The sequence below is a fragment of the Ananas comosus genome, linkage group 22 (assembly GCF_001540865.1).
Source record: "Ananas comosus cultivar F153 linkage group 22, ASM154086v1, whole genome shotgun sequence".
Taxonomy (NCBI): domain Eukaryota; kingdom Viridiplantae; phylum Streptophyta; class Magnoliopsida; order Poales; family Bromeliaceae; genus Ananas; species Ananas comosus.
The window spans coordinates 4,934,057-4,957,274 of NC_033642.1; the positions used below are offsets into that span (position 1 = coordinate 4,934,057).

General features: G+C 37.3%; 1 protein-coding gene and 1 long non-coding RNA gene across 4 annotated transcripts; both read left to right on the forward strand.

Moving 5' to 3' along the window:
* LOC109727462 (LRR receptor-like serine/threonine-protein kinase ERL1) lies at positions 2,924-10,099 on the forward strand. The gene is made up of 27 exons (XM_020257596.1): positions 2,924-3,276; positions 3,389-3,545; positions 3,667-3,738; positions 3,927-3,998; positions 4,133-4,204; positions 4,348-4,419; positions 4,559-4,630; positions 4,756-4,827; positions 4,954-5,025; positions 5,119-5,187; positions 5,535-5,606; positions 6,057-6,128; positions 6,218-6,289; positions 6,373-6,444; positions 6,554-6,625; positions 6,715-6,786; positions 6,938-7,009; positions 7,089-7,160; positions 7,272-7,343; positions 7,442-7,513; positions 7,607-7,678; positions 7,767-7,838; positions 7,926-7,996; positions 8,122-8,253; positions 8,360-8,698; positions 8,780-9,150; positions 9,517-10,099. The coding sequence occupies exons 1-27, from the start codon at positions 3,195-3,197 to the stop codon at positions 9,871-9,873; spliced, it is 2,946 nt and encodes a 981-aa protein (XP_020113185.1). The 5' UTR covers positions 2,924-3,194; the 3' UTR covers positions 9,874-10,099.
* On the forward strand, positions 16,585-23,081 carry LOC109727604. Of its 3 annotated transcripts, none has more exons than XR_002220801.1 (6): positions 16,585-16,807; positions 16,882-16,976; positions 17,061-17,130; positions 17,221-17,288; positions 21,719-21,780; positions 22,799-23,081. It is a non-coding gene; the product is annotated as an uncharacterized LOC109727604 (long non-coding RNA). The 3 variants fall into 3 exon arrangements; XR_002220803.1 differs by having other exon boundaries at positions 17,064-17,130; XR_002220802.1 differs by having other exon boundaries at positions 16,903-16,976.

The following is a 23,218-nucleotide window of genomic DNA, read 5'->3' on the forward strand; positions in this document are numbered from 1 at the left end:
GATAGTACATACTAGATATGTATTGAATTTTGGGACATATTGTATACTTGATAGTAATACTTGTTGCATAACAGCTTACTTGGTAGTCATGATAGAGCATACTTGTTATGTATCGGCATATTGGATTCATGATAAAGTAGATGTATTTCATGTTCATATCATATATACTTGTGGCATAGTAGTATAGCATTTCAATATATGCTTTTATTTCCGCAGTTGTTATTTCGTTATCTATATCTACTCATGATTTGCTCCTAGTGGTGCATTTTGCTAAGGTCAGTAATTGCCCACTGGGAACTATAAATTATAGTTCTCACGCCCCCTGTTTTATGTTTTCTTTCAGAGCCTTCCACTCCGGAAGAGGCTCGGGATCGCGGGAAAGGTTTCGCCTCGAGTTAGCTATCGAGGGATTTGGTGATAGGTGGTCCACCTCTCTTTTTTTTTTTTTTGAGAGGTTGTGAGAGTTTTGTACCTGGTTATAGAGACCACCCTGCTTTTGTATCTTGAGATTTATGATGTATTAGTTTACTTTATGCTTTAGTGATTTAGTTCTCTTTCGACTCTACTTGTTGTTAGAACTTAGCTGTATACTCGCTCTGATATCTCTAGATGTTTGTATCACAGGTTTATTTATCGCTTTTGTTGCAGACGTCTTATATGTGCAGACATATGGCGGGTCTGGGCACGCACCGGGCGGGCCTATGCCGGGTCCCGGGGCGTGACAATCAGAATGACAAAGGCTAGCGAGACAAGTCTCACATCACCTAATGATCTTGGGCTGTGTGTGTGTTTAGGGCTGACGAGGATGTCAGGGCCTAAACGATAGTCCCACATCGAGTAGTTATGGCTAAATGTGTGAGTATATAAGCTTGATTAGGCTAGACATAATAACTGAGTTTAAATATTTTGGGCCGGTGGTTTTAGCCTAACGAGTTATTATTGCTAGCGGGTCGGATCGTTACAATATCAAAGTCCTCGGTGAAGGCGGAGAGGCTAGAGAGAAAGTGGGATTTGAGAGTGGGGTCCAAAAAAAGGGAGGTGGTGCAAAGGAGAGAAAGTGGGATTTGAGAGTGGGGTCCAAAAAAAGGGAGGTGGTGCAAAGGCGGTGGCGGTGGGATGAGCGCTCGAGGCAGTCGGCGGCCATGTTGGAGACATGGACGAGATAGGCGGGAAGCAGTGCAGTGATGCCAGGTTGATGGAGGAGTGTGACCGAGCGAGAGTAGAAAACTGAACAAGCGAGAAAGTGGAATAAGTAAAGATGTCCAAAATATCCGATATCCCATACCCGACCCGGACCTTATCCGGACCCGAACTGGACCCGAACCGGACCCGATAAAAAATGAATAGTATACGGATAAAAAAAATTACCCATTAAAGTTTCGGGTATGGGTCCGGATATTTTATACCCATACACGATTTGGACCCGACCCGAACCTAACTTTTAAATGGGTAGGGTCCGGAATAATTTTCAAATCCGGACCCGGACCCGGACCCGGACCCGATGAAATATCCAATAATAAATAAAAAAAAATAAACTTTTGAAGTTGAAGGATCAATTTTAATATGACTTATAGATGATGAGTCACTACGTATTTTCATCCTAATGAAACCCTAGCCGTCTCTTTTACTCATTACTTTTTTCTAATTTTTTTACTCTTTGTTTTCTACTCTTTTTTTTTTTCATTTCATTTCCGCCAACAATATTTCATTGTTATCATCATCATCAGTGTCATCATCATCATCATCAGCGACAATATTTTTTTTGAATGAATTTTATTGGACGGTACAACTTATTAGAATGCGAGTTTTTTTATAGTGGGCTTTATAGTTTGTCTATTAACTATTTAATAAAGTTTATAAAAAAAATATATTTATACGGATATCCGTACCCGATCTAGACCCGATCCATATCCGGTCTTGAACGGATAGTATACGGGTAGTCACTACCCAGACCCGCTCAAATAGACCCGATGGGTATATTAGTAACTTTAGTACCCAGATCCAGACCCGGCCCGAAGTTAAATGGGTAAGGTATATATATTTTTTTGTAACCATTTCTTTTTAGGGTATGGGTACAGTATATTAATTACCCAGACCCGACCCGGTCCACGGACATCTTTAGGAATAAGACCTTAAAAAGATAATTTGATTTACAAAATTGCAGATATAACTAGTAAAATTTTCATAAGGAAGAGCTATAAAAATTATATATATTTAATTCTATATCTAAATGTAAGTAGATTGAAAAAACAAGGATAGAAAAATTACTATAGTTTGCTTCAAAATTAATTACTGCTATCCAAAAATTTTTAATATTTGACATATAGGCTTTTTAAAAAATTTAAATTTAATTTTAAAAGCTCAAACAATAAATTTTGAAGGCGCAGTATAGGAATACACTTTTTTTTTTTATATTTTTCCTACTCGTTGCGAGTCTTTATTTTGACCACAATTACCGGAGTAATAGCAGCTCGTAAATCTTCCTAATAATAAAAATCTATCTTTTAAAAATAAAAAAGATTTAAAAATGAGCAGCAAAGTGCGCTGCAGCGGCAGCAATAGGTCTGCAGCCATTGTAATTGTAGACGCATAAATTCCTCGCTCTTATACCTGAAAAAATAAGAATAATAAAAATATTATATTATTATATATAAAATGTCTATATAATAATAATAATAATGTACGCACTACGCACGAGATAATATGAGGCAGCTCATTAGACCATAGACATCAGGAGGGGCAGGGCAAGGTAAGGTAAGGTAGAGTGGGGCCCATCCCCGTACGTAGACTGTGGTCGCGTGGGCCCCCCCGACTGTACCACACTCCTCGGGCCTCTGGCCCCCCGAAAGGAACAGTCACGTCGCTGTCGCCACCGCCATTTTGGTGCTACTCCCTCCCAAGTCCCTACTACTACTCCTCCTCCTCCTCCTCCTAGTCCTCCCTCCCCGTTTTGGTAACCCCTCCCCAACCCCAAGTCTGAAAAATCCTCCCCCCTACAGCTACTACTCGAACTTCCCTATACCATTCCTATTTCTCCCTATCGATCGATCTCTTTTGTTAATGTTAATTCTTGGCTTGGCGATGAGAATGTAGAAGGAGGAGGAGAAGGAGAAGAAGAAGAAGGAGAAGAAGAGGGAGGAGGAGAAGGAGACGACGACGAAGTACACTACTTGCACCTGCTACCTTCGTCCGGAATGGCGGCGGCGACGCGCTTCGTAGCCGCGGTGGCGACGCTCCTCGCGCTCTTCGCCTGCGCCTCCGCGCTCCCCCGAGAAGGTCTCGCTCTCTCCTCTTTTCCCCTTCTGTGCAGCTCCAGCACCCTGTTTCTCTTGTGTGTATATATGTTCCCTAACCTAACTAAGCGCTCGCTTCTCCGGAACGCGCGCAGCTGCGGCGCTCGTGGCGCTTAAGGCCTCCTTCAGCGACGCCGCCAACGCGCTTCTCGATTGGAACCCTAGCGGCGTCGGCGTCGGCGGCGGCGACGGAGATCACTGCGGGTGGAGAGGCGTCGTGTGCGACAACCTCACCTCCGCCGTCGTTTCATTGTACAAATATAAATATATATATATTTTTTTATTTAATATTTTTTTTTGAATTTTTTAATGTTTTAGTAGGGTGTACTTGTTTGTAAATAATCTGTTTTTGATGTGGGTTTTTGTGAAAAAGGAACCTGTCGAACCTCAACCTGGGAGGGGAGATCTCGCCGGCCGTTGGGAACTTGAAGAGTTTGATTTCTGTGTATGCTGCTTTCCGCTTAATTTACACAAAACCCCCCGCATTAGAGCTTAATTATTTTTTTGTTGTTCCGAGTGATTTGACCCGTCTGATTACTTGGATTGTTTGAGGTGACTTGTTTAGTCGCTTTGACTCGAGCTTGGCTATTGTGTTTTTAATTTAATAATGTGTGGTTTCTTGTTGGGATGCAGAGACTTGAAGGGGAATAGGCTAACAGGGCAGATCCCGGATGAGATTGGGGATTGTGTTCCTCTGAAATACTTGTAAAATAACTCTTTAAAAACATTTCTTTATTCTTCAACGTGGTCCTTTATTTTCTTTAAAGAAAATATATTTGAGATGGTCATTGTCCTTTCGCTGGGTTTGATTAGGGTTTCCCTTAATTAAAATAATACAGGGATTTATCTGGGAATGCGCTCTACGGGGACATACCCTTCTCCATTTCCAAGCTAAAGAACCTTGAGGAACTGTAAGCTTAATCTTATTTGCACCAGTGACGTGCTCTCTCTCTCTCTCTCTCGCTCTCTCTCTCTCTTTAATTTTTGTTGGGCTTTTTAGGTTCTTTAATTTCTTTGCTTAATGGGCTAATGTGGTGTAAGTTATTACACGCAGGATACTGAAGAACAACCAGCTCACCGGTCCCATCCCTTCGACGCTATCCCAGATTCCCAACCTCAAGACCTTGTAATTTTTTTTTTTTAAAAGCTTTATTATGCATGTCTTTTCTTGTAATTATTTGGAATTATCTGCTGAAGAAAGATATGATGTATGTAGAGCAGGATAATGGTTCACTGTATCAGTCTAAGTTTTCTTCTTTTGACAGGGATTTGGCTCAAAACCTGCTTTCCGGGGACATTCCGCAGCTCATCTACTGGAATGAAGTGCTTCAGTATTTGTAAGCTCTTCCTTATTTTCAACCTTAATTCTTTTTAATATTTTACGTTCATGCCGGTATTGGATTAGACAGATGTTTGCTGGAGTTCATGTTAAGCGACTAGTGCGTTTATGATTTTTCTTCAGAGGCTTAAGAGGCAACTCACTCACCGGGACTTTGTCGCCCGACATGTGCCAGATGACCGGCCTTTGGTACTTGTGAGTTAATCTTTCTCAAATATATATTCAAATACTTGCTTCTGAATCTACTTTTCCCTTTTACATGTAGCTTGTTTTGATGTTGTTTTCGCTATTTTTTTTTTTTTTTTTTTTTTTCTCTTGCAGTGATGTCAGGGGAAATAACCTCACAGGCACTATTCCGGAGAGCATAGGCAACTGTACCAGCTTTGAGATCTTGTATGTAAATTTTATCAACTATGAGTTTCTGTGCTCTGTGTTTCTGTTAGATTTGGACTAAATATGTGGCATTTTATTTGTGTAATCATGCAGGGACATATCATACAACCAAATTACAGGGGAAATTCCTTATAATATCGGCTTCTTGCAAGTTGCTACCTTGTATGTATTTTCTTCCAGCTCAGAGTGTCTTTGGATTATTAGTTGTTATAAGCTGAGAGACCATTCCTTTTTGTTAACCCTTTTTTTTTTTCTTTTTTATTTCTATGTACTTCAAAAACTTTGTGGGGTCTTTAATGTGATGGTGATTCTATCCGAATGAACTTTGTAGAGAAAGAAGAATAGGACTATTTTCTACTAGGTGCCATTTGAAGTATATCATGCTACATTATTGATTAGTTTCATACCATATAATGATATCAAACGAGTGCCTAAATGCCTTTTGCATCATCATTATAATTTTTCAAATGCTATTTTGTGTGTTATTTTTGTGCCATGCTGTTTCGTAGGTCGCTTCAAGGGAATAGACTAACTGGGAAAATTCCAGAAGTGATTGGCCTCATGCAAGCTCTTGCAGTTCTGTAAGTGTTTGTTCTATAGTCGGAAGAACCCATCACAATGTTGAAATTACAACTTCAATGTCAACCTATCTGTTCACTGAACGTGTGAGCAAATGCTGCTTATTTGTCTGTTGGAACAAACAAATCGTATTTAAATACCAGTTTGCCTACTAAGCAGGTTTCTAATAACTAGTCTTCTCCTTTTATCAGTAGTCATTAGTCATTTAAATTAATTATTTTTTTTTAGATTCTGCATGATAATAAATCTTTTTGCAAAATATATATAGCTGGCTGTTGTTTGTTCATGGAGATGGATAAAAAAATTGAGGATGGTCAGATAAACAATTTTTTTTTTTAATGTATGACAATTCTTTGCTAACAAATTTGCCAAGATCAATTAATAATACTGTTGCTGTAATATATTGCTGTTGAGGCATCATCACGATGCACATGCTACTGTTCACTTTTCAGGGATCTGAGTGAAAATGAATTGATTGGGGTCATTCCACCAATACTAGGCAATCTATCTTACACCGGCAAATTGTGAGTTGTCTACTTGTCTTGGCACTACTATTTATTTCATGTGCACTTTTTAGCTTTATCTTGATGTCTCTATGTGAGATACCTCTCAGGTACTTGCATGGTAACAAGCTTACTGGGCCAATCCCTCCGGAGTTGGGGAACATGACAAAACTAAGCTATCTGTAAGGGCCTAGCTTAATTTTCTTTATTGCTGTGGATTTAGCTGTAAATTTTACATACCATTGGTGATATTGCTTTTACACAGGCAGTTGAACGACAACCAACTAGTGGCTACTATTCCTGCCGAGCTAGGAAAACTTCAAGATCTCTTTGAATTGTATGAAAGCTCACCGTGGAACTAAATTAACATTTTGTAGCATTTGTTAGTACTGGTTATTTTAGTTAGACTTGTTTGGCTTCTTACCATTTTAAGTATAATCCCGTAGGAATCTTGCGAACAACAACTTTGAGGGTCCCATTCCTTCAAATATCAGCTCTTGCACCGCACTCAATAAATTGTAATTTTCCTCTTCCTTTTTGTTTCATTCTGATAAAGAGAATTATTTTGAAACATAATATGTTCTAAGCTTCTAATGTTGTGTTTCAGCAATGTGCATGGAAATTGTTTGAACGGTTCTATTCCTCTGGGGTTTGAGAATTTAGAGAGTTTAACTTATCTGTGAGTGTCGATGTTAACTGCTGTTACTTTTGCTTAGAATAATATTTGCTCAAACTTCATAGAAATGAGAAGTGTATCATTTTACACAATCCTTTTCTAGTAGCATTTATGTAAAGTTAAACGAGTTGATGCTGATTTTGTCATGCTTCAGGAACCTATCTTCCAACAGTTTTAATGGCAAAATTCCCCTCGAGTTAGGTCGAATTGTCAACCTTGATACACTGTAAGAAATGCTTTCTAACCTTGTATTATAGCACTGAAATTGTTGATTCCTAATATCTGCCATCCTTTCTTTGACCAAGGGACCTCTCTGACAATGAGTTTTCCGGGCCAGTTCCTGATTCTGTTGGAGATCTTGAGCACCTTCTTGAGCTGTAATTGGAAGATTACTCTTTTATTGCAAATGACTAGTTTTATGTTAGTACCTTTTTTTTTTTTTTCTGAATGATTGGCTTACTCTCCCTCACATCTACCTTTAAATGTAGGAACTTGAGTAGGAATGATCTCAGTGGGCCGGTGCCTGCTGAATTTGGGAACCTAAGAAGTGTTCAAGTCATGTAAGCTTCCCATTGCTGAATTTTGGAACCTATGAAATGTTTTGTGCTTTTGTTATTTCATCTCCTAGATTTGGCAAACACATTGCTTTTATATACAGTGATCTATCATACAACAACCTATCTGGTAAAATCCCTGGAGAATTGGGGCAGCTGCAGAACATTGAAACCTTGTAAGTCCCACTTTCTATATATTTCTTATTTTGTCATGAAAGTGAAACTTTTCTTCTGTGAATTATTTTAACGAACTTGTCGTGAATATGTAGGATTCTGAACAACAACAACTTGTATGGAGATATACCTGCTCAGTTAACCAACTGCTTTAGCTTAACTTCATTGTAAGCCTTTTCCTATTTCAGCATCATTTTAAAAAATATTTACATCAACCTTAAAATTACATGATTGGCCACCTGGTTTCAATTTCAGGAACCTCTCTTTCAACAACTTTTCTGGACATATCCCATTGTCGAAGAACTTTTCAAGGTTTCCTCCAGAAAGGTATTAGAGACACCAAATTTTATCTCTTCCCTTATTTTTATCAAGATTGATCTTATTGTTTTGTTTTTTTATTTGATACATTTTCAGCTTCTTGGGCAATCCAATGCTCTATGGTTGCTTTTCACAATCTTGTGGACACTCCATCCGGACATCAAGAGGTATAGTTGAGCAAAATTAGCAATCAAATTATCGTTATAATTTCCGGTTACAATTCAGCACATCCTGCTAATTAATTGATACTTAATCACTTCTATACTTTTTTTTTTCCTATTACTTGTTGCAGTTGCCATTTCTCGAACTGCAGTTGTCTGCATATTTTTAGGCTGTATCACTTTACTCTCAATGACTATGGTGGCAATATACAGATCCAATCAACCAACGCCCTTTGTTAAAGGATCAAACAGAGCCTTTCATGGTTGGTGTCTTTAATTTTTTCTTTCTTTCTATTCCAGGTTTGTTTCTTTTATTTTATAAGTGCTTCTATTTGTTCTCTTAATCATTTAGCAATTCTTCTTCTTTAGGACCTCCAAAGCTGGTAGCCCTACAAATGGACATGGCGATTCATACATATGAAGATATCATGAGGCTGACAGAGAACTTGAGCGAGAAATACATCATCGGCTATGGTGCCTCAAGTACGGTTTACAAATGTGTGCTTAAAAATGGCAAGGCTATAGCAATTAAACGGCTTTACAGTCAATACCGTCATAACATTCGCGAGTTCGAGACTGAACTGGAAACTGTTGGTAGCATCAGGCACCGAAACCTCGTTAGTTTGCATGGCTACTCACTGTCTCCTCATGGGAACCTCCTCTTCTATGATTACATGGAAAACGGTTCCTTGTGGGATCTCCTTCATGGTTTGTACCTCTAAATATCAAAATTATCATATTAATTTCATTTAAATTATTCCGTTTAATCAAATTAAAATTTTATTTTAGGCCCATCAAAGAAAGTAAAGCTTGATTGGGACACGCGGCTAAAGATTGCTGTGGGGGCTGCACAAGGGCTAGCTTATCTCCACCACGACTGTGACCCCCGCATCATTCACCGGGATGTGAAGTCCTCTAACATTCTTCTCGATGAGAATTTTGAAGCTCACCTCTCGGATTTTGGTACGGCTAAATGCGTACCATCTGCCAAAACCCATGCATCAACTTATGTTCTTGGGACTATCGGTTATATTGATCCGGAGTACGCACGAACGTCAAGGATCAATGAGAAGTCAGATGTCTATAGTTTCGGCATTGTTCTTCTGGAGCTGCTCACAGGAAAGAAGGCTGTGGATAATGAATCCAATCTGCATCAATTGGTTAGTTACTTGACCTCATTCGATACTCGAAATCTTATTTTGCCTCATGATAAATCATATTGTCAACGATTTATCGTTCAATATATCTCAGGTAATAATTTTACTCAAGGTTTTAATTCTTATAGCTGCTTCATACCATATTCATTTTGGAAATTCTAGTCCTTCATTCTGATTTGTAAACATATAAGCAGCACTAATTCTAAACCATTAGAGAGACACGGAATGATTTTTAACATGGTGGTTTAAATGATGTTAGGGATCTGACTAAATGTTTGAACTAGGACTGAGCTAGAATCTGCAAGTTCAACTAACTCTTTGATCGCCTTATCCTACAATAATTGATTGAATTATGTTCTCGATGTGCAGATCCTCTCAAAAGCGGACGACAACACGGTGATGGAAGCGGTGGACTCAGAAGTGTCGGTTACGTGCGTGGATATGGGTCTCGTGAGGAAGGCATTCCAGCTGGCACTGCTGTCCACTAAGAGGCACCCGTCGGACAGGCCGACCATGCATGAGGTGGCGCGGGTGCTGCTCTCTCTACTGCCTACTGCTGCTTCGAGCTTGTCCAAGCCTTCTTGCTTAATGCCTCCTGCTAAAGCAGTTGTGGATTACTCGAAATTCGTGGGGAACCATCGAGGAGATGCCAATGATGATGATAGTTCGTCTGACCGGCAGTGGTTTGTGCGGTTTGGAGAAGTCATATCTAAGAGCACCATTTGAAGATGGAAGGATTTGGATTAATTAGATAACAAGTCTTTTAAGGATTGAATTAATGACCCAATTTTGCTGATGATTATGATGATGGTGTGTTGTAACTTTCGAAATATGCATACTTGTAGAATTAGGTTTAGTTTATGAATGTAGGTTGGTGATCTAATTTCGCAAGGATAGTGCTTGAGAATCTGAAAATGAGAAAGAAAAGCAATCTTCTTTTTCTTTTTTCTTTTTTCTTTTTTCTTTTTTTTTCCCTTTTGTCTTTCTTGTGTGTTGTGGTTGAGAGTTGTTACTGTGGATGGAAAAATCTCGTGAGAGACTAGTTAGTACTACCAAAATTTAAAACTTTTATGAGGTGTATTGGTAAGGGACAGGTTTGTCATGCCGATTGCATTGAGAGGGCAATATTATTTATTGAAGGGCGTGGGTAACACTCATAAGTAGCTATGTATGTAGCTCTGTGGGGTCTTGTGAGAACATTCAATTCAATGTGGCCTTCATAACGTCTTTGATAGGGAGAAGAATCTTGTGAAATGAGGAGCTGCATGGTATATAGGTAAAGCAACGGAGTGATGGTCCTGTTCCTGTATGTAGTTTGGGTACAACTCAACCAACTTCTCTTAGTTGAGGAGCTGTGGAGCAATTGGGTGTAATACAGGTGTGGATGTTTTAGGAAAGGTCAAAAAAGTAGGGTCGACCTGGTCAAAGAAGTGTCTGGATTGTGCACCCTACGGATAATTCTGCTACTTGTTCAAAAAACGCTGGGAGTGTGTAGAGTTGGTGAGATGTAGTTATTATTCTTAACTAGTGTAGGTATCCGCGCGATGCGACGGATAGTTACTGCTAAAGTAAAAAATTTATAAATAATAAAATATTAATATAACTAAATAAAATAAATATCAATATAACTAAATAAAATATTAGTATGTCAAAAAGGGTACAATATAGACAATTATATAGCAATCGAAATTAGAGTATATAGAAATATACTAATATATACAATATAGGTTGTTCATTCAATCGAAATTAGAGTATATAGAAATATACTAATATATACAATATAGGTTGTTCATTCATTTAGTTTGGAAGGCGTAATGTAGTACGAACAATAATTGTGCAAGTAACATATAACATTTCTATAACATACAGTATTTCAAAATGTCACATATTCATGCCAAATCGCTCAAATTGAACCAAAAAAAATCTAATTAACCTCAAAATATTGCTAATTCTCCCCAAATCACTCAAATCTATATGTAAAAAAAAAATTGTTATATTTGAAAAAAAAAAAAAAACTCACAGATAGAATCGGTGGCATGGAGATTGCAAATGCGATATGTGTAGAGAAGGATCGGTGCGAGAACATTCAAATAGAATTAATCTTGTAATGATTGATACTGAGAGCCTAAATTTAAAATCTAATTATTTTACATATTGGGTAAATATATTTTAAAATTTCATAAAAATATTAGCAAAATGAAAAAATGAAACGGTGGCTACGAAAAGGCAAAGACGTATTCAAAGTTGGTCTAGTAATCAATTATGATTATAATTATCATTAATTGATGAAACGTTAATATACAAATAATTGTTGAAATATTAATGAATCATATACCAAGAACGTATAGTTAGGGAGGAGAGGGAAGGGGAAGGGGTGGGGAAGAGAGAGTTATTACAAAAAAAAAAATAGAATTAATAGATGAAACATTATAATTAATAGATGAAATGTTAATATAGAATTAATTGATGAAACATTAAGAACGTATAGTTGGGGAGGAGAGGGGTTAATAGATTATTATTATTATATTATATATTATTATTATTATAAGGATGAAGGGTTTCTTGCCACGTGGCAAGGAACATTGTGGCTTCATTTAGGTTAATAGATGAAATCAGGATATGTGTTAGGTAGGATAATTTGATAGGAGTTCAGCTACTATGGAGGATAGAAGTCTTTATCTTATTATGTCATTTTGGATGATCGAAATTTCAAATCGATAATCGACATAGTTGAAATCGATCTACACTATTATTAAAAATATTTGAAAATCAAATTTTATAATTTTTAAAAATTATTATTAAATCCATTGAAGAGTCGAAAAATGAACTTTCAAGAATCAATAACCTTTTGAAAATAGAGATTAAACTTTCTCAATTCATAATTGGAGTTATCAAATATTATCTGAATAGTATAAAGAGTTTTCTTTAAAAATTTAAACGGTTTGGATTGTTCTACACCGTTAAGCAAGAAATTGGCTCATATAGGCCGTAAAAAGCTATCATTTTTGCGATCCTTTGATCACTGTGTAAATAATTTTTAAAATTTATGAAATTTAATTTTTAGATACTTCAAATACTCTAAATCAATTTTAATGATTCCGATTATCAATTCGGGATCTCTGTAATAAAAAACGACTTCATAGGACGAAAGTCCCGATCCTCTAAGGTAGCATTTGGTTCGGAAACAAGGAAAAAAATAAGCCCTTGTTCCCCCCTTTGTTCCCAAATACTACGTTTGGTACCCGAGAATAGTAGTTCTCAGATTTCTAAAATAAGTCGATATAAGGCTGGAACTAGGGGTGTAAACGAGCCGAACCACAGAGCGATCTGGGTCGGCTGTCGTTTTGGGCTCGTTTATATAAAACGAGCCGAACAGCTGACGCTGTTCCTTGTTAATCAGTAGTCTGATGCCCGAAATAATTCGCTCGTATTTCGGGTCTCGTTTTACGAGCCGAACACGAGCTGGCCTCACGAGCTGGCCAAGAACAATAGAAGTAAAAAATTAGAGTAATAATATAATAAAATAAATTTTAAATATTTATCCATTAGACTTGATCTAATAGTTGAAACTTTACGAATAATATGATCTTTTGATAATTAGAGCTCCGCATTTATATTTCTTTATTTTGCTAAAATTTAAATAATAAAGAATATATATTATATATAAGTTATTATATTTATATATAAAATATAAATTAAATAAATTTATATAAATACTAAGACTTTATGTTATTGCGAGTTGTTATTCGAGCCAACACGACGGCGAGCTGAACCCAGCTCGTGTTCGGGCTCGTTTATTATAACGGCTGGAAAAATCGCAGCTCGTGTTCGGCTCGTTTACTAGACGACTGCGAGCCGATCTTCGAGCTGCATTTCGAGGCGAACCGAGCTGGCTGCGCGAACAGCGAGCCTGTGATTGCCCCCCTGCGTGGAACTGTTGTTCATCTTTTTCTAGTAACACAGTTTGTTTCGCCCACGGTGATAAACGTTAATATATAATCTAAAATAATTTAAATTAAATAATAATAATTAATTAATTATACTTTACAATCATTATAAATTGCTTAAATTAATAAAATAATATTTAATTTATTATTTATAATTATTAGTTATATATTATTATGTTATAATTTTTATATTTACTTAATTTATTTATTTATAATTTATAATTAATTAATTACTATTAATTTGATTAATTTATAAATTAACTAATTTATCAATTTTTATTCGCTAATAATTAATTAATTATTATTTAATTATTATTACTATTAATTAATATATATGAGATTTAATTGATTATTAATTTATATTATTATATATATTTAATTAACATTTAATTAGCGCTTAATGTATAATTAAGTTAATTTGTAATTTAAAATTATTAATAAATTTATTAATTTTATAATTTTAAAATTTTTAAGGTATTAATAATAATTTACATTTTTATAATTAATGGATTATTATTTATAGTTATTAATAATTAATAATCAATAATTTTTATATTTTATTAATCTTAGAATTTATTAATTATAATTATTACAATAATTTATTATTTATAAATTATTACGTAATTTATTATTTATTATATTATTAATAATTAATAAATTAAAATTTATGCGGGCGTCGTATATTTTATTATTTATTTTATTATTTAATTTAATTTATTTATATAATAATTTTTATTTAGTAATTATTATTAATTTATTATTTATACTATATTATCTAATTTATTTATTAGTAATAATTTATTATTAATTGATAATATATTATTTATAAATGTTTATTATTGATTTATTTATTTATTTATTATTAAGTAATTTATAATTTATAATTATTAATAATTTATTTTCTATAATTTATTTTCTATAATTTATTTTCTATAATTTATTATCTAATTAATTTAGAATTTACAATTATTAATAATTTATTATTTATAATTATTTATATTTTATTACTTAATTTATTATTATTTAATTAATTTACTATTAATGATTATTAATATTAATTTATTAATTTTAAGTAATATTTTGATGTCAATTAATTAGATAAAATAGTTTTAATTTAAAATTATAACTCTTATTCTCTTTATTTCAATTTAACCATCCAAATACTATTTACCTTATTTCTGAATTTGTATCTATCTCTGGAATAAGCAGTTCTTACTTATATCCGAACCAAACGCAGCCTAAAAGAATAGTAGCTGGATTCATTTGATAGCATATCAACATGTACTATTTTGTAGTTTCATTTCTTACTTTTCAAAATATTTTCTTCTTCCTTTCCAAAATATTGGATGAAGGAAACTTGGTAAAACAGTGTCTAGCCATGTATATAATTTGCAAATTCTAACGCGTTGCAGTTCTTTGTAGAAATTTGAAAAGCTGATCGCAGTGAGATGATTTATGGACTAGAGTTATCAAAAATTCAAACCTAGAGGTTGTTAAATTATGCTAAACTAATTTAGGGGCCGTGCGATGCGGCGGATAAGTACTATTGCAGTTTATTATTATAATTTTTTATTATACTTTTAATAAAGTTAATAAATATATTTATTTGACATCAAATAGTTTTGAAATATTACATCAGATAGTTTTGAAATATTTGTTTACAACTTTTATCTCAAATATTGATTCAAAATAAGCTAATGCTTTTAAATTTAAGAGTAGTGCTTTTATATTTCTTATTTTTTGCTACCGTTCATTCACTCATCTTCAACGGCTCAGATTTAATTTTTTTTTAAATTGTGACCTGCAATAGCAGGTCATTTTAGGAGAGGTATCGATTACCAGGTACCTCAAAAAAGGATATTTTTATTTTTTAATATATGGATAATTTAGTAATTTTTCATGTACTATGTTATCAAAATTTTTATTCTCTCTTTGTTTCCTTTTTCTCTCTCTTTGTTTCCTTACAAATTCAAATTGTAAGGAACTAAAATTTTAAAAATCGACTTAAAACTGAAAAATTTTAAAGGTAGGATCAAAATCAATTTACTAAATCAATTTAATTAGGCTCATCAAATTGATAAAATATATAAATAGCATAGATTTGTTCAATATAAGTTTATTTAATTTATCTATATTTCCAAATGGACTTTTAGCTCTACCGCGAGTTGGCCAACTTCGGCACATCTCAAATTTCAATTCATCCAAGAGCACTATCCCCAACCTCATGTGGCTTTTCACTTTCCGAGTGTCTCATAGAGAACACTTCACTTTCTCTTTCATATGCCACGGCCAACATCAAATCGTTCTCGTAACGAGCTCACACGAACACTCCGTTTGTGAATCCAAGCCAATTTCCTCGATAGGGCTACTCGCCAAATCGCTTATCTCGGCTTCCATCGGTGAGTCACATGCCATCAATCCTACGTAGGCCTACTGCCTACCTGTCTCAATACTCGTAACGTCTCTCGCTCGCAAGTGTAGACCCAATCATCACTGAGCAGAGTTCTCATTTTAGACTTCGCACACACTCCAACCAGGAGCAAACAAGACCCCAAACCACTACAAATCCTCGGGTTGGGTCACAACCACACTCTCGGTGTACTAACCATCACACGGTCCAACACGTGGCATTCCACGTTCCCGGGTGCAAGCTCGGACTACCGCTCCGACCATGAATCTCTGCCCCACCCGTAGGTACCGGGCCGCTGTCACACACACTGTCACGCCCCGGGACCCAGCGGAAGCCCGCCCGGCTCGTGCACAGACCCGCCGTGTACACCAAACAACCACAGTGCACACAAGGCGTCTACCAAAAACTAGAAATGAACAAGATAAAGCCCTAATAAGGCTATTAGAGCGAGTAGTATAAAATTACTAATGTTCTAGCATAAAGAGATCCACAATATACACAAAATGTATACAACTAAATCCAAAAGTCTAACATAATCTCTAAACCAAAATACATAATACATCTTTCCACAAAATACAATAAGAAAGATGATGTCGGATCCCTCTAAAATAACTCCGTAAGAGCTCTAGTGTAATATACTGGATCTTGGGCCCATTGGCAAGCTCGAGGGTTGGATTGGTTTTTGGAACTGGTCTACGACTTTTGATTGACTGTTGAAAGGTATTGACAAATTACTGAAGTGAGTAAGTAACTGGAAATGGAAAAGTGCATTGCAAATGCACTATCAATTTGCAATGCTCTAAATTTGATCAAGTTCGAAGTTCGAATGTGGGGAATGATAAATGGAACTACCCTACATATTCTGAAGGGTTTGGACAAGTTTTTGGACAAGTTCGAGGAGTGATTGAATGGCTAAATGCAAGAAATTGCATTGCTGGCGAAATTTTGCATTGTGTACCGGTACAGCCATCATCGTGTACCGGTACACAGTGGCAAATACGTGGCAGCAAGGTTATTTTGGTAATTTCACTTCTTATACCATCCTTATCTCCCCCAGCACGACTCCTGGAGCCTGGTGGAGCATGCTAGAGCTCAGAGGAAGGGTTTTGCACCTCCCTCATTTTCTCTCTCTAAGGTTTCTCTCTCCTCGAGTAGAAATCGCCTATTCGAGCTTATTTTGCGCCGCGCTCGACGCTCGCTGATGTGAAGACTCAAGAGAAGTCTTTGGCACGTGGGGAGAAGAATTTTTATGGAATTTCTGTGGTCCTATCACCAGAGGAAGCTGAGTTGCAGCTGTTAAAAGGTATATTGCTCAAGACTTCTCTAAGTTGAAGTTTGATATTGGATTTTGGGTTCTTCCGATTTCTTTACTCCCAGCTGATTAGAAGGAGTTTCCAGCTGTAAATAAGAGTTATTTGGCTGTGGTTTATCCACTCTAATTCAGGGAAAAGTTGCTCTAAAGCTTGGTAAAGGTAATTAGTGATTTTGAATCACTTTCGGGACTATACGCGGGTTAATTGTGTGAATTGACGCAGTTTGGATTGTGCTCTTCGCAGCAGGTTTGGTGGATTAATTTAAGCTTAATTGGTGACCTTGGGGACTGGTTAGAAGGTGTTCTAACCTGAGGTAAGCAGGAATTTCAGTTAGAAAACTGAAATTGTAAGATTCCGACTATAGTTATTACGACTTTGATGCCGTTTTGGAAATGTTTCGCAGCGGGCTTGCGACGGACTTTCGGAGTATCTCCGGCTGATGCGTGAAGGCTTTTAGAAGCTTAACTTGAGGTGTTTCAACCAGGGGTAAGTGGAATTTTCCGTTAGAAAACTGATTCCACAAGTTTCCAGCTTATTAACTAGTATACGAGGATTTTAATGCCGTTTTGGTGTTGTTCGCAGCGAGAGTGCAACCGACCTTTGGATTATCTTCGGTTGACATTGGAGAGCCTTTCTAGGTTGAACTTGAGGTAATAAAGCGAACCAAAACAGGGATTTAAGTTATTACTTTGTACTAAGTGCAAATTGTATCGAAATTGGACATTTCGGCCGTAGCTTTGATGCACTTTTCGTATTTCGTTTTCAGCAGAGTTGGGGCTCCGTTGAGTAGAGTTTCGGGACTTCTTGTGGCTGGATTGAGCTTGTGATAGGTGGGTCGGACCTTCCCGAAATGGGTGAATTCCCTCTATGTCTCCTTTGACATTTGAGTTGAAGTTATTTCATATTCATGTGAATATATGTATAGTTTAAGGCATTGAGATATGCACTGATATGTAGATCATATCGGAAATGATAGCATCTTTAAATGGTCATGAACGATTCATGACTTGTCCATTCTACATGGTTACATGTTTAAGTACTACGTATTCATGATACTAGTAGCTTGCATATGCAATTTAGTTTGATGTTATCCAAGAGGATATAATGGTAAATTCGTGAATGGATTGACTTGCTCTATTGAACAACAACGAGACAGATGTACTTAGGATTGAGCGATGCAATGTTATATAGCAGGTATAACGGCTAAACTTTGAAAGATCAGGTAAAGGCATTTGTTTGCATATTGTGGAATGAATGGCATTCTTGTATTATCCTATTAGTTGCTACATTCACTTGATAGATATATGTTCTAGTAGGTAACTAGAATTTTATATATGATGACATAATTGAATGATTATTCAACTGAATGCGATCTAGTAGATAACTAGATATGGATGATGACATACTTGTATAATCAAGTAGAGGTTTATATTGGACTACAGGATATGTGCCATGAGTCATTGAACATACTTTTAGTAAACCACTTTCCTTATGTGTAAGGAGTAGTGAGAGAACTATGAATAAGTATACAGGTATAGCCTGATAGAATCACTAGTGTGATGTAAAACTTTAACTTGTTAAGTTATGCTAATGATTGGGTACAATCTTGTCAACAAGTTGTTGATAGTGATTTATGATTGGGTACTACAGTGCCGACCTTGGGTCGAGTTGAGATTCCATGTCAGAGACATGATGCTGTTGAGATATTTGTACCCTGGACTATAGCTAGCATGCCATTATGCTCTTTCGTACATGCTTGCGGGGGTCGCGCCCCCCCAGCCCCGCGTTCCGGAGTGGCTTGAGTTGAGATTCCATGTCAGGGACATGATGTTGTTGTGAGACTGGTACTGTGGACTACGGCTTACATGCCATTGTGCGCGTTTGCACACGCTTGCGGGGTCGCTCCCCCCCAAGCCAGCACTCCCGAACAGCTTAGCGACAGATGCTCGCAAATGTACGAAGTGAGCGCCGAAATGGAATGCCGTGGGGGAGGCTCATTCCTAGAGTGGGGATGTTGACTACCACGGGGCCATTAGGCACGGCGCGGCTTGAACTTACCTTGTGTAAGTCCGTTGGAAATTGGGTTATGTCAAGTACTTTAACCTTAGCTGGACAGAGTAGTAAAGTTACTATATGTCTTGGGTTAAGTGAACTTATTGATGAACAGACTAGAAAGTTGACATCTAAAGTGAGCTTAGTGCTGAATAACCTAGAAGTTGACATCATGATTGGTTAGCGACATAAAGAATGTTTCATTCTTGCTAATGTAGAAAGTAATTACATGATATTATCTGTAATTCCGGTAATAATGAATTATCTTGCTTGCAATTTGGTATATGTTTGGTTAAATTGTCAAGAATATGATTGATAGAATTCATCGTGATAATTGATACCTGCAGTCTATCGATATTTATTGATTGTTGAGTAAATAGCATGAGTAGTTTACTTTTACATTTGCTTATTGCATTTACTTGCTTACTTATTATTATCTACTCTTGCCACAGTTGACCTAGTGGTGTACTTCGCCACTCTCGGCGGCTTACCCACTGGGAACTATTGTTTAATAGTTCTCACGCCCTCTTTGTTGTTGTTTTTACAGAGCCTTCCACAGCGGGAAAGGCTAGGGTTCCTGGCGAGGGGTCAGCGGCTAGCTAGAACCTTTTTGGACGTGTACTAGACAACCTCCAGCAGTTTATGTAGTTTAGTACAGAGTTGTATATTAAGTTTTTGTAAATTGTACTTTGTTCTTATTTTCTGTATTAAGGTTTGGATTGTATAAGTTTAAACTTAAAAGTCTTGCTCTGATTACCTGGTTAGAATTGAATGTTTTACTATATGGTTTGTAGACGCCTTGTGTATACTTGAGTTGTGATGTACACGGCGGATCTGTGCACGTGACCGGATATGCTTCCGCTGGTACCCGGGCGTGACATCTAGCTAGTCGCTAACCCCTTGCCACGATCCCTAGCCACTCCCGATGCGGATGGCTCTGAAACAAACAACAAAACAGAGGGCGTGAGAACTGTTAAACAATAGTTCACAGTGGGCAAATCGCCGACCTCGGCGAAATACTCCACTAGGCTAACATAGGCATGCTATAAGGAAAATTAATTAAGCAAATATATGAAAAGCAAGTAATTAAACAAGATTAATCATAGTCATGCCTCTATTACAAGTTTAACTATCATGTATATAATATTCTACTTTCACTTGATAAACTGTATGTCAATGTTGATTAACATGCTGTAAGGACTGAGATTTTGGCAGTGTAGCTAAACTCTCTGTTGACAATATTTTTGTGTGTAATTTAATTACAAAAGCACTCGTCAAGTTTCGGGAGAAAACGAGTTATAACGGATATTTTACGCGATCTCCAAGTTTCACTTAAAGTGAATAGTAACTCGGTTTTCCAGAGAAGCCACGGCGCGAAGTTGGCTTCTGGCGCGTATCGGACTCCGTTCGTAGCAGTCCAATAGCTCGTTTCGAACGGTTCGGTTATTCTGGAACCGATGGCGCTGACGGATTTTGGGTTTGACACACGGATTTCAAGAAAATTGAAAAATACATGTTTTATATGTATTTGTGTGTCATTTTTTCTGTTGGAAGAGAGAACGGGTTTCGTCGCGAATCCGTGACCGATCGAGGCGAAACAAAATCATAGATTTGTTGCCTCAGACGTGCTGATCGCACTGGTGTGATCCGTTCGCAAATCTGACGGACGGATCTGCGGAGATCGCGCGTTGATCGAGGAGAGGTCGGTGTTGGCAAAACGGTAATTTCGCAAAAGTTGCGACATTTTATGTACCATTTCACGTGAAATCGCATGTGGAGGTGCGTTTGCGCATTTTGCACGCGCTGTGAAGGACTCAATATTGAGTTTTGATGGGTTTTTCCGCAAAATGGAGCTATATGTATTTAAGTCTTCTAGGGTTTCACCTTGGAACCGAACCCTAGATGATCCCTAGCTAACCCTTTGTCACGCCCCGGGACCCAGCGGAAGCCCGCCCGGCGCGTGTCCAGACCCGCCATACGTCTAAAACATATAAGGCGTCTAAAACAAAACGATGAATGAGACAATAAAAGAAAACATCTAGAAGTATCAGAGCAATATACATCATCTAGAGACTAAAGCAATGTGAAGAGTAGAGAGTTAAAATCACTAATAAACCATAAAGTAGTACAACCAAAGATCCAAATACAAGTGCTAAAAGAGTACATAGGTGGTATCTATACAGAGGCGTGAAAACGGGACCCGAAAGGCTATGTTGGACCATGAGCTAAATCCGGCATTAGCGTGGATGAAAAGATGATGAGATCGTGCTCGAAAACATGTTTATAGAGCCTCGGTTCGATTTGAGATGAATCGGAGGTCAAACGAACGAAAACGAGCGAAAACGGAGNTGGATTCGGATCGTGGGCTCGTGGATTCGAGTGGCGTCGTGGATTCGGCGTGATTGAAGCTTCGTGGATTCGAAGTGGAGGCGTTCGTGGATTCGGACGTGAGGGCGTGGACAACCCGGAGGGTAGCGCGAAGATTCATAGGAGGTTAAGAGAGGTAGAGTCCGTGGAGTCGGTAATCACCTTGTAATCTTTTCTCTTAGTGAATTGTTTTTTCGCGTGTTGGTCCCGTGGGTTTTTCTCCAAGTTGGAGTTTTCCCACGTAAATCTCGGTGTGCTTTTTATTTTCCGCATTTATTTTTATTGCATCGAGATTTGTGGTTTTTGGCCGTTCACCTATTCACCCCCCCCTCTAGGTGATAGATACAATCTAGATAGATCCTTGGGCTCCTCAAAACTTTCAACAGGGATTTAAACTATTCCTATGTACTAAGTACAATTACGCCAAAATTGGACCTTTCGGTTGAAGTTGTAATACGATATTCACGCCTTGTGTTCAGCAGGATTGAGACTTAGTGGAGCTGATCCTGGGGATTCCTTTGGACTGACTTGAGCTTGGTACAAGGTGGGTCGGACCTAACTAGAGCAAGTGAAGCTCCCCTATGTTCTATGTGTATTATAGAAGTGATCTAGCCTATGCGTATATGATTAATAAGGACTTCGAATGCGTCACCTTAATGTTAGCTTGCTTGAAATAAAATCTCTATTAAGTAGAGAACATACATGCATAAAGTATTCAGGTTTATGCTGACTAGTTAATATGTTTCTAGCATGTTCCTAGACACTAGAGAACAATGACGTTCTTATGACTTTAACGACCCTAAAGTATAGAACAATAACATGCTTTATGCCTATGTTGATAGCGCCATAATAGTGGAAAGATTCTAATGCCATATGTAAAGTTGCATTCCTCTCGTATGTTTATTAACCTAGTGGATACTAGTTGTTATCAATATTTGTATACTGAAATGTCGATCAAAGGATCGAGAGCAAGAATATTGTGAGTTAAAACATGATAATTGAGACATGTTGGACTGTGGATTATGCTTGCTTGCCATCGTGCTCATTCGCACATGCTTGTGAGGGTAGCTCCCTACAAGCCGGCACTCTGGAGTTGGCCTACGCGACAGTTGCTCGCCCGTGTGGGATTGGGTGCCGAAGTGGATTGCCGTGGGGAGTGTATACTACCACGGGGCCATTAGGCGCGGCGCAAGTGGGACAACCTTGGGTAGATTCTTATGAATGAAAAGAAAGTACTAAATGACAAAGGATAGTAATGAATGCTCATCAGTTATAGTGTACAGTATTTACTTACACATCCATGTTCATGCTTGTGTTTATTGTAGTTTATAGTAGTTGCTATACTTCTATTACTCAACTGATTCATTACTGCAGAAATCATGATTACATGTGAATACATGCCTATTGCCTATTAGCATTGCATATTTATATCATGTAATTATCGCTTTTACTTTCATTTAGTACATCTTGAGCCTAATGGTGTAATTCGCCGAGGCTGGCGGCTTACCCACTGGGAACTATTGTTAATAGTTCTCACGCCCTTTTTATTGTTGTTTCTACAGAGCCATCTACAGGAGAGGCTAGGGATCGTGGCAAGGGAGTCGCGTCTAGCTAGACATTGCTAGGAGCTTGCTAGTCGATCACCTTGCTACTCGGGGTACGGTCGAGGGTGATGTCCCCATGTATAGAGAGACTACCATTGTATCTTCTTTTGTATACCCCGTGATGAATATGTACTTTTTTGGACTGTTACTTCAGTTATGATACTTTCTCTTTTAGCCGAGATTTTGGATTGTACACTCTTTGTTCTTTTGCGGATAGTATATCGACTTGTACTTTGCTCTGATATCAGGATAGGATTTTCTATGTTTTTTCTTCCTATCGACTTGTGTTCTTGTAGACGCCTTATATACTGCAGGTGTATGGCGGGTCTGTGCACGTACCGGATATGCTTCCGCTGGTACCCGGGCGTGACAGATTAT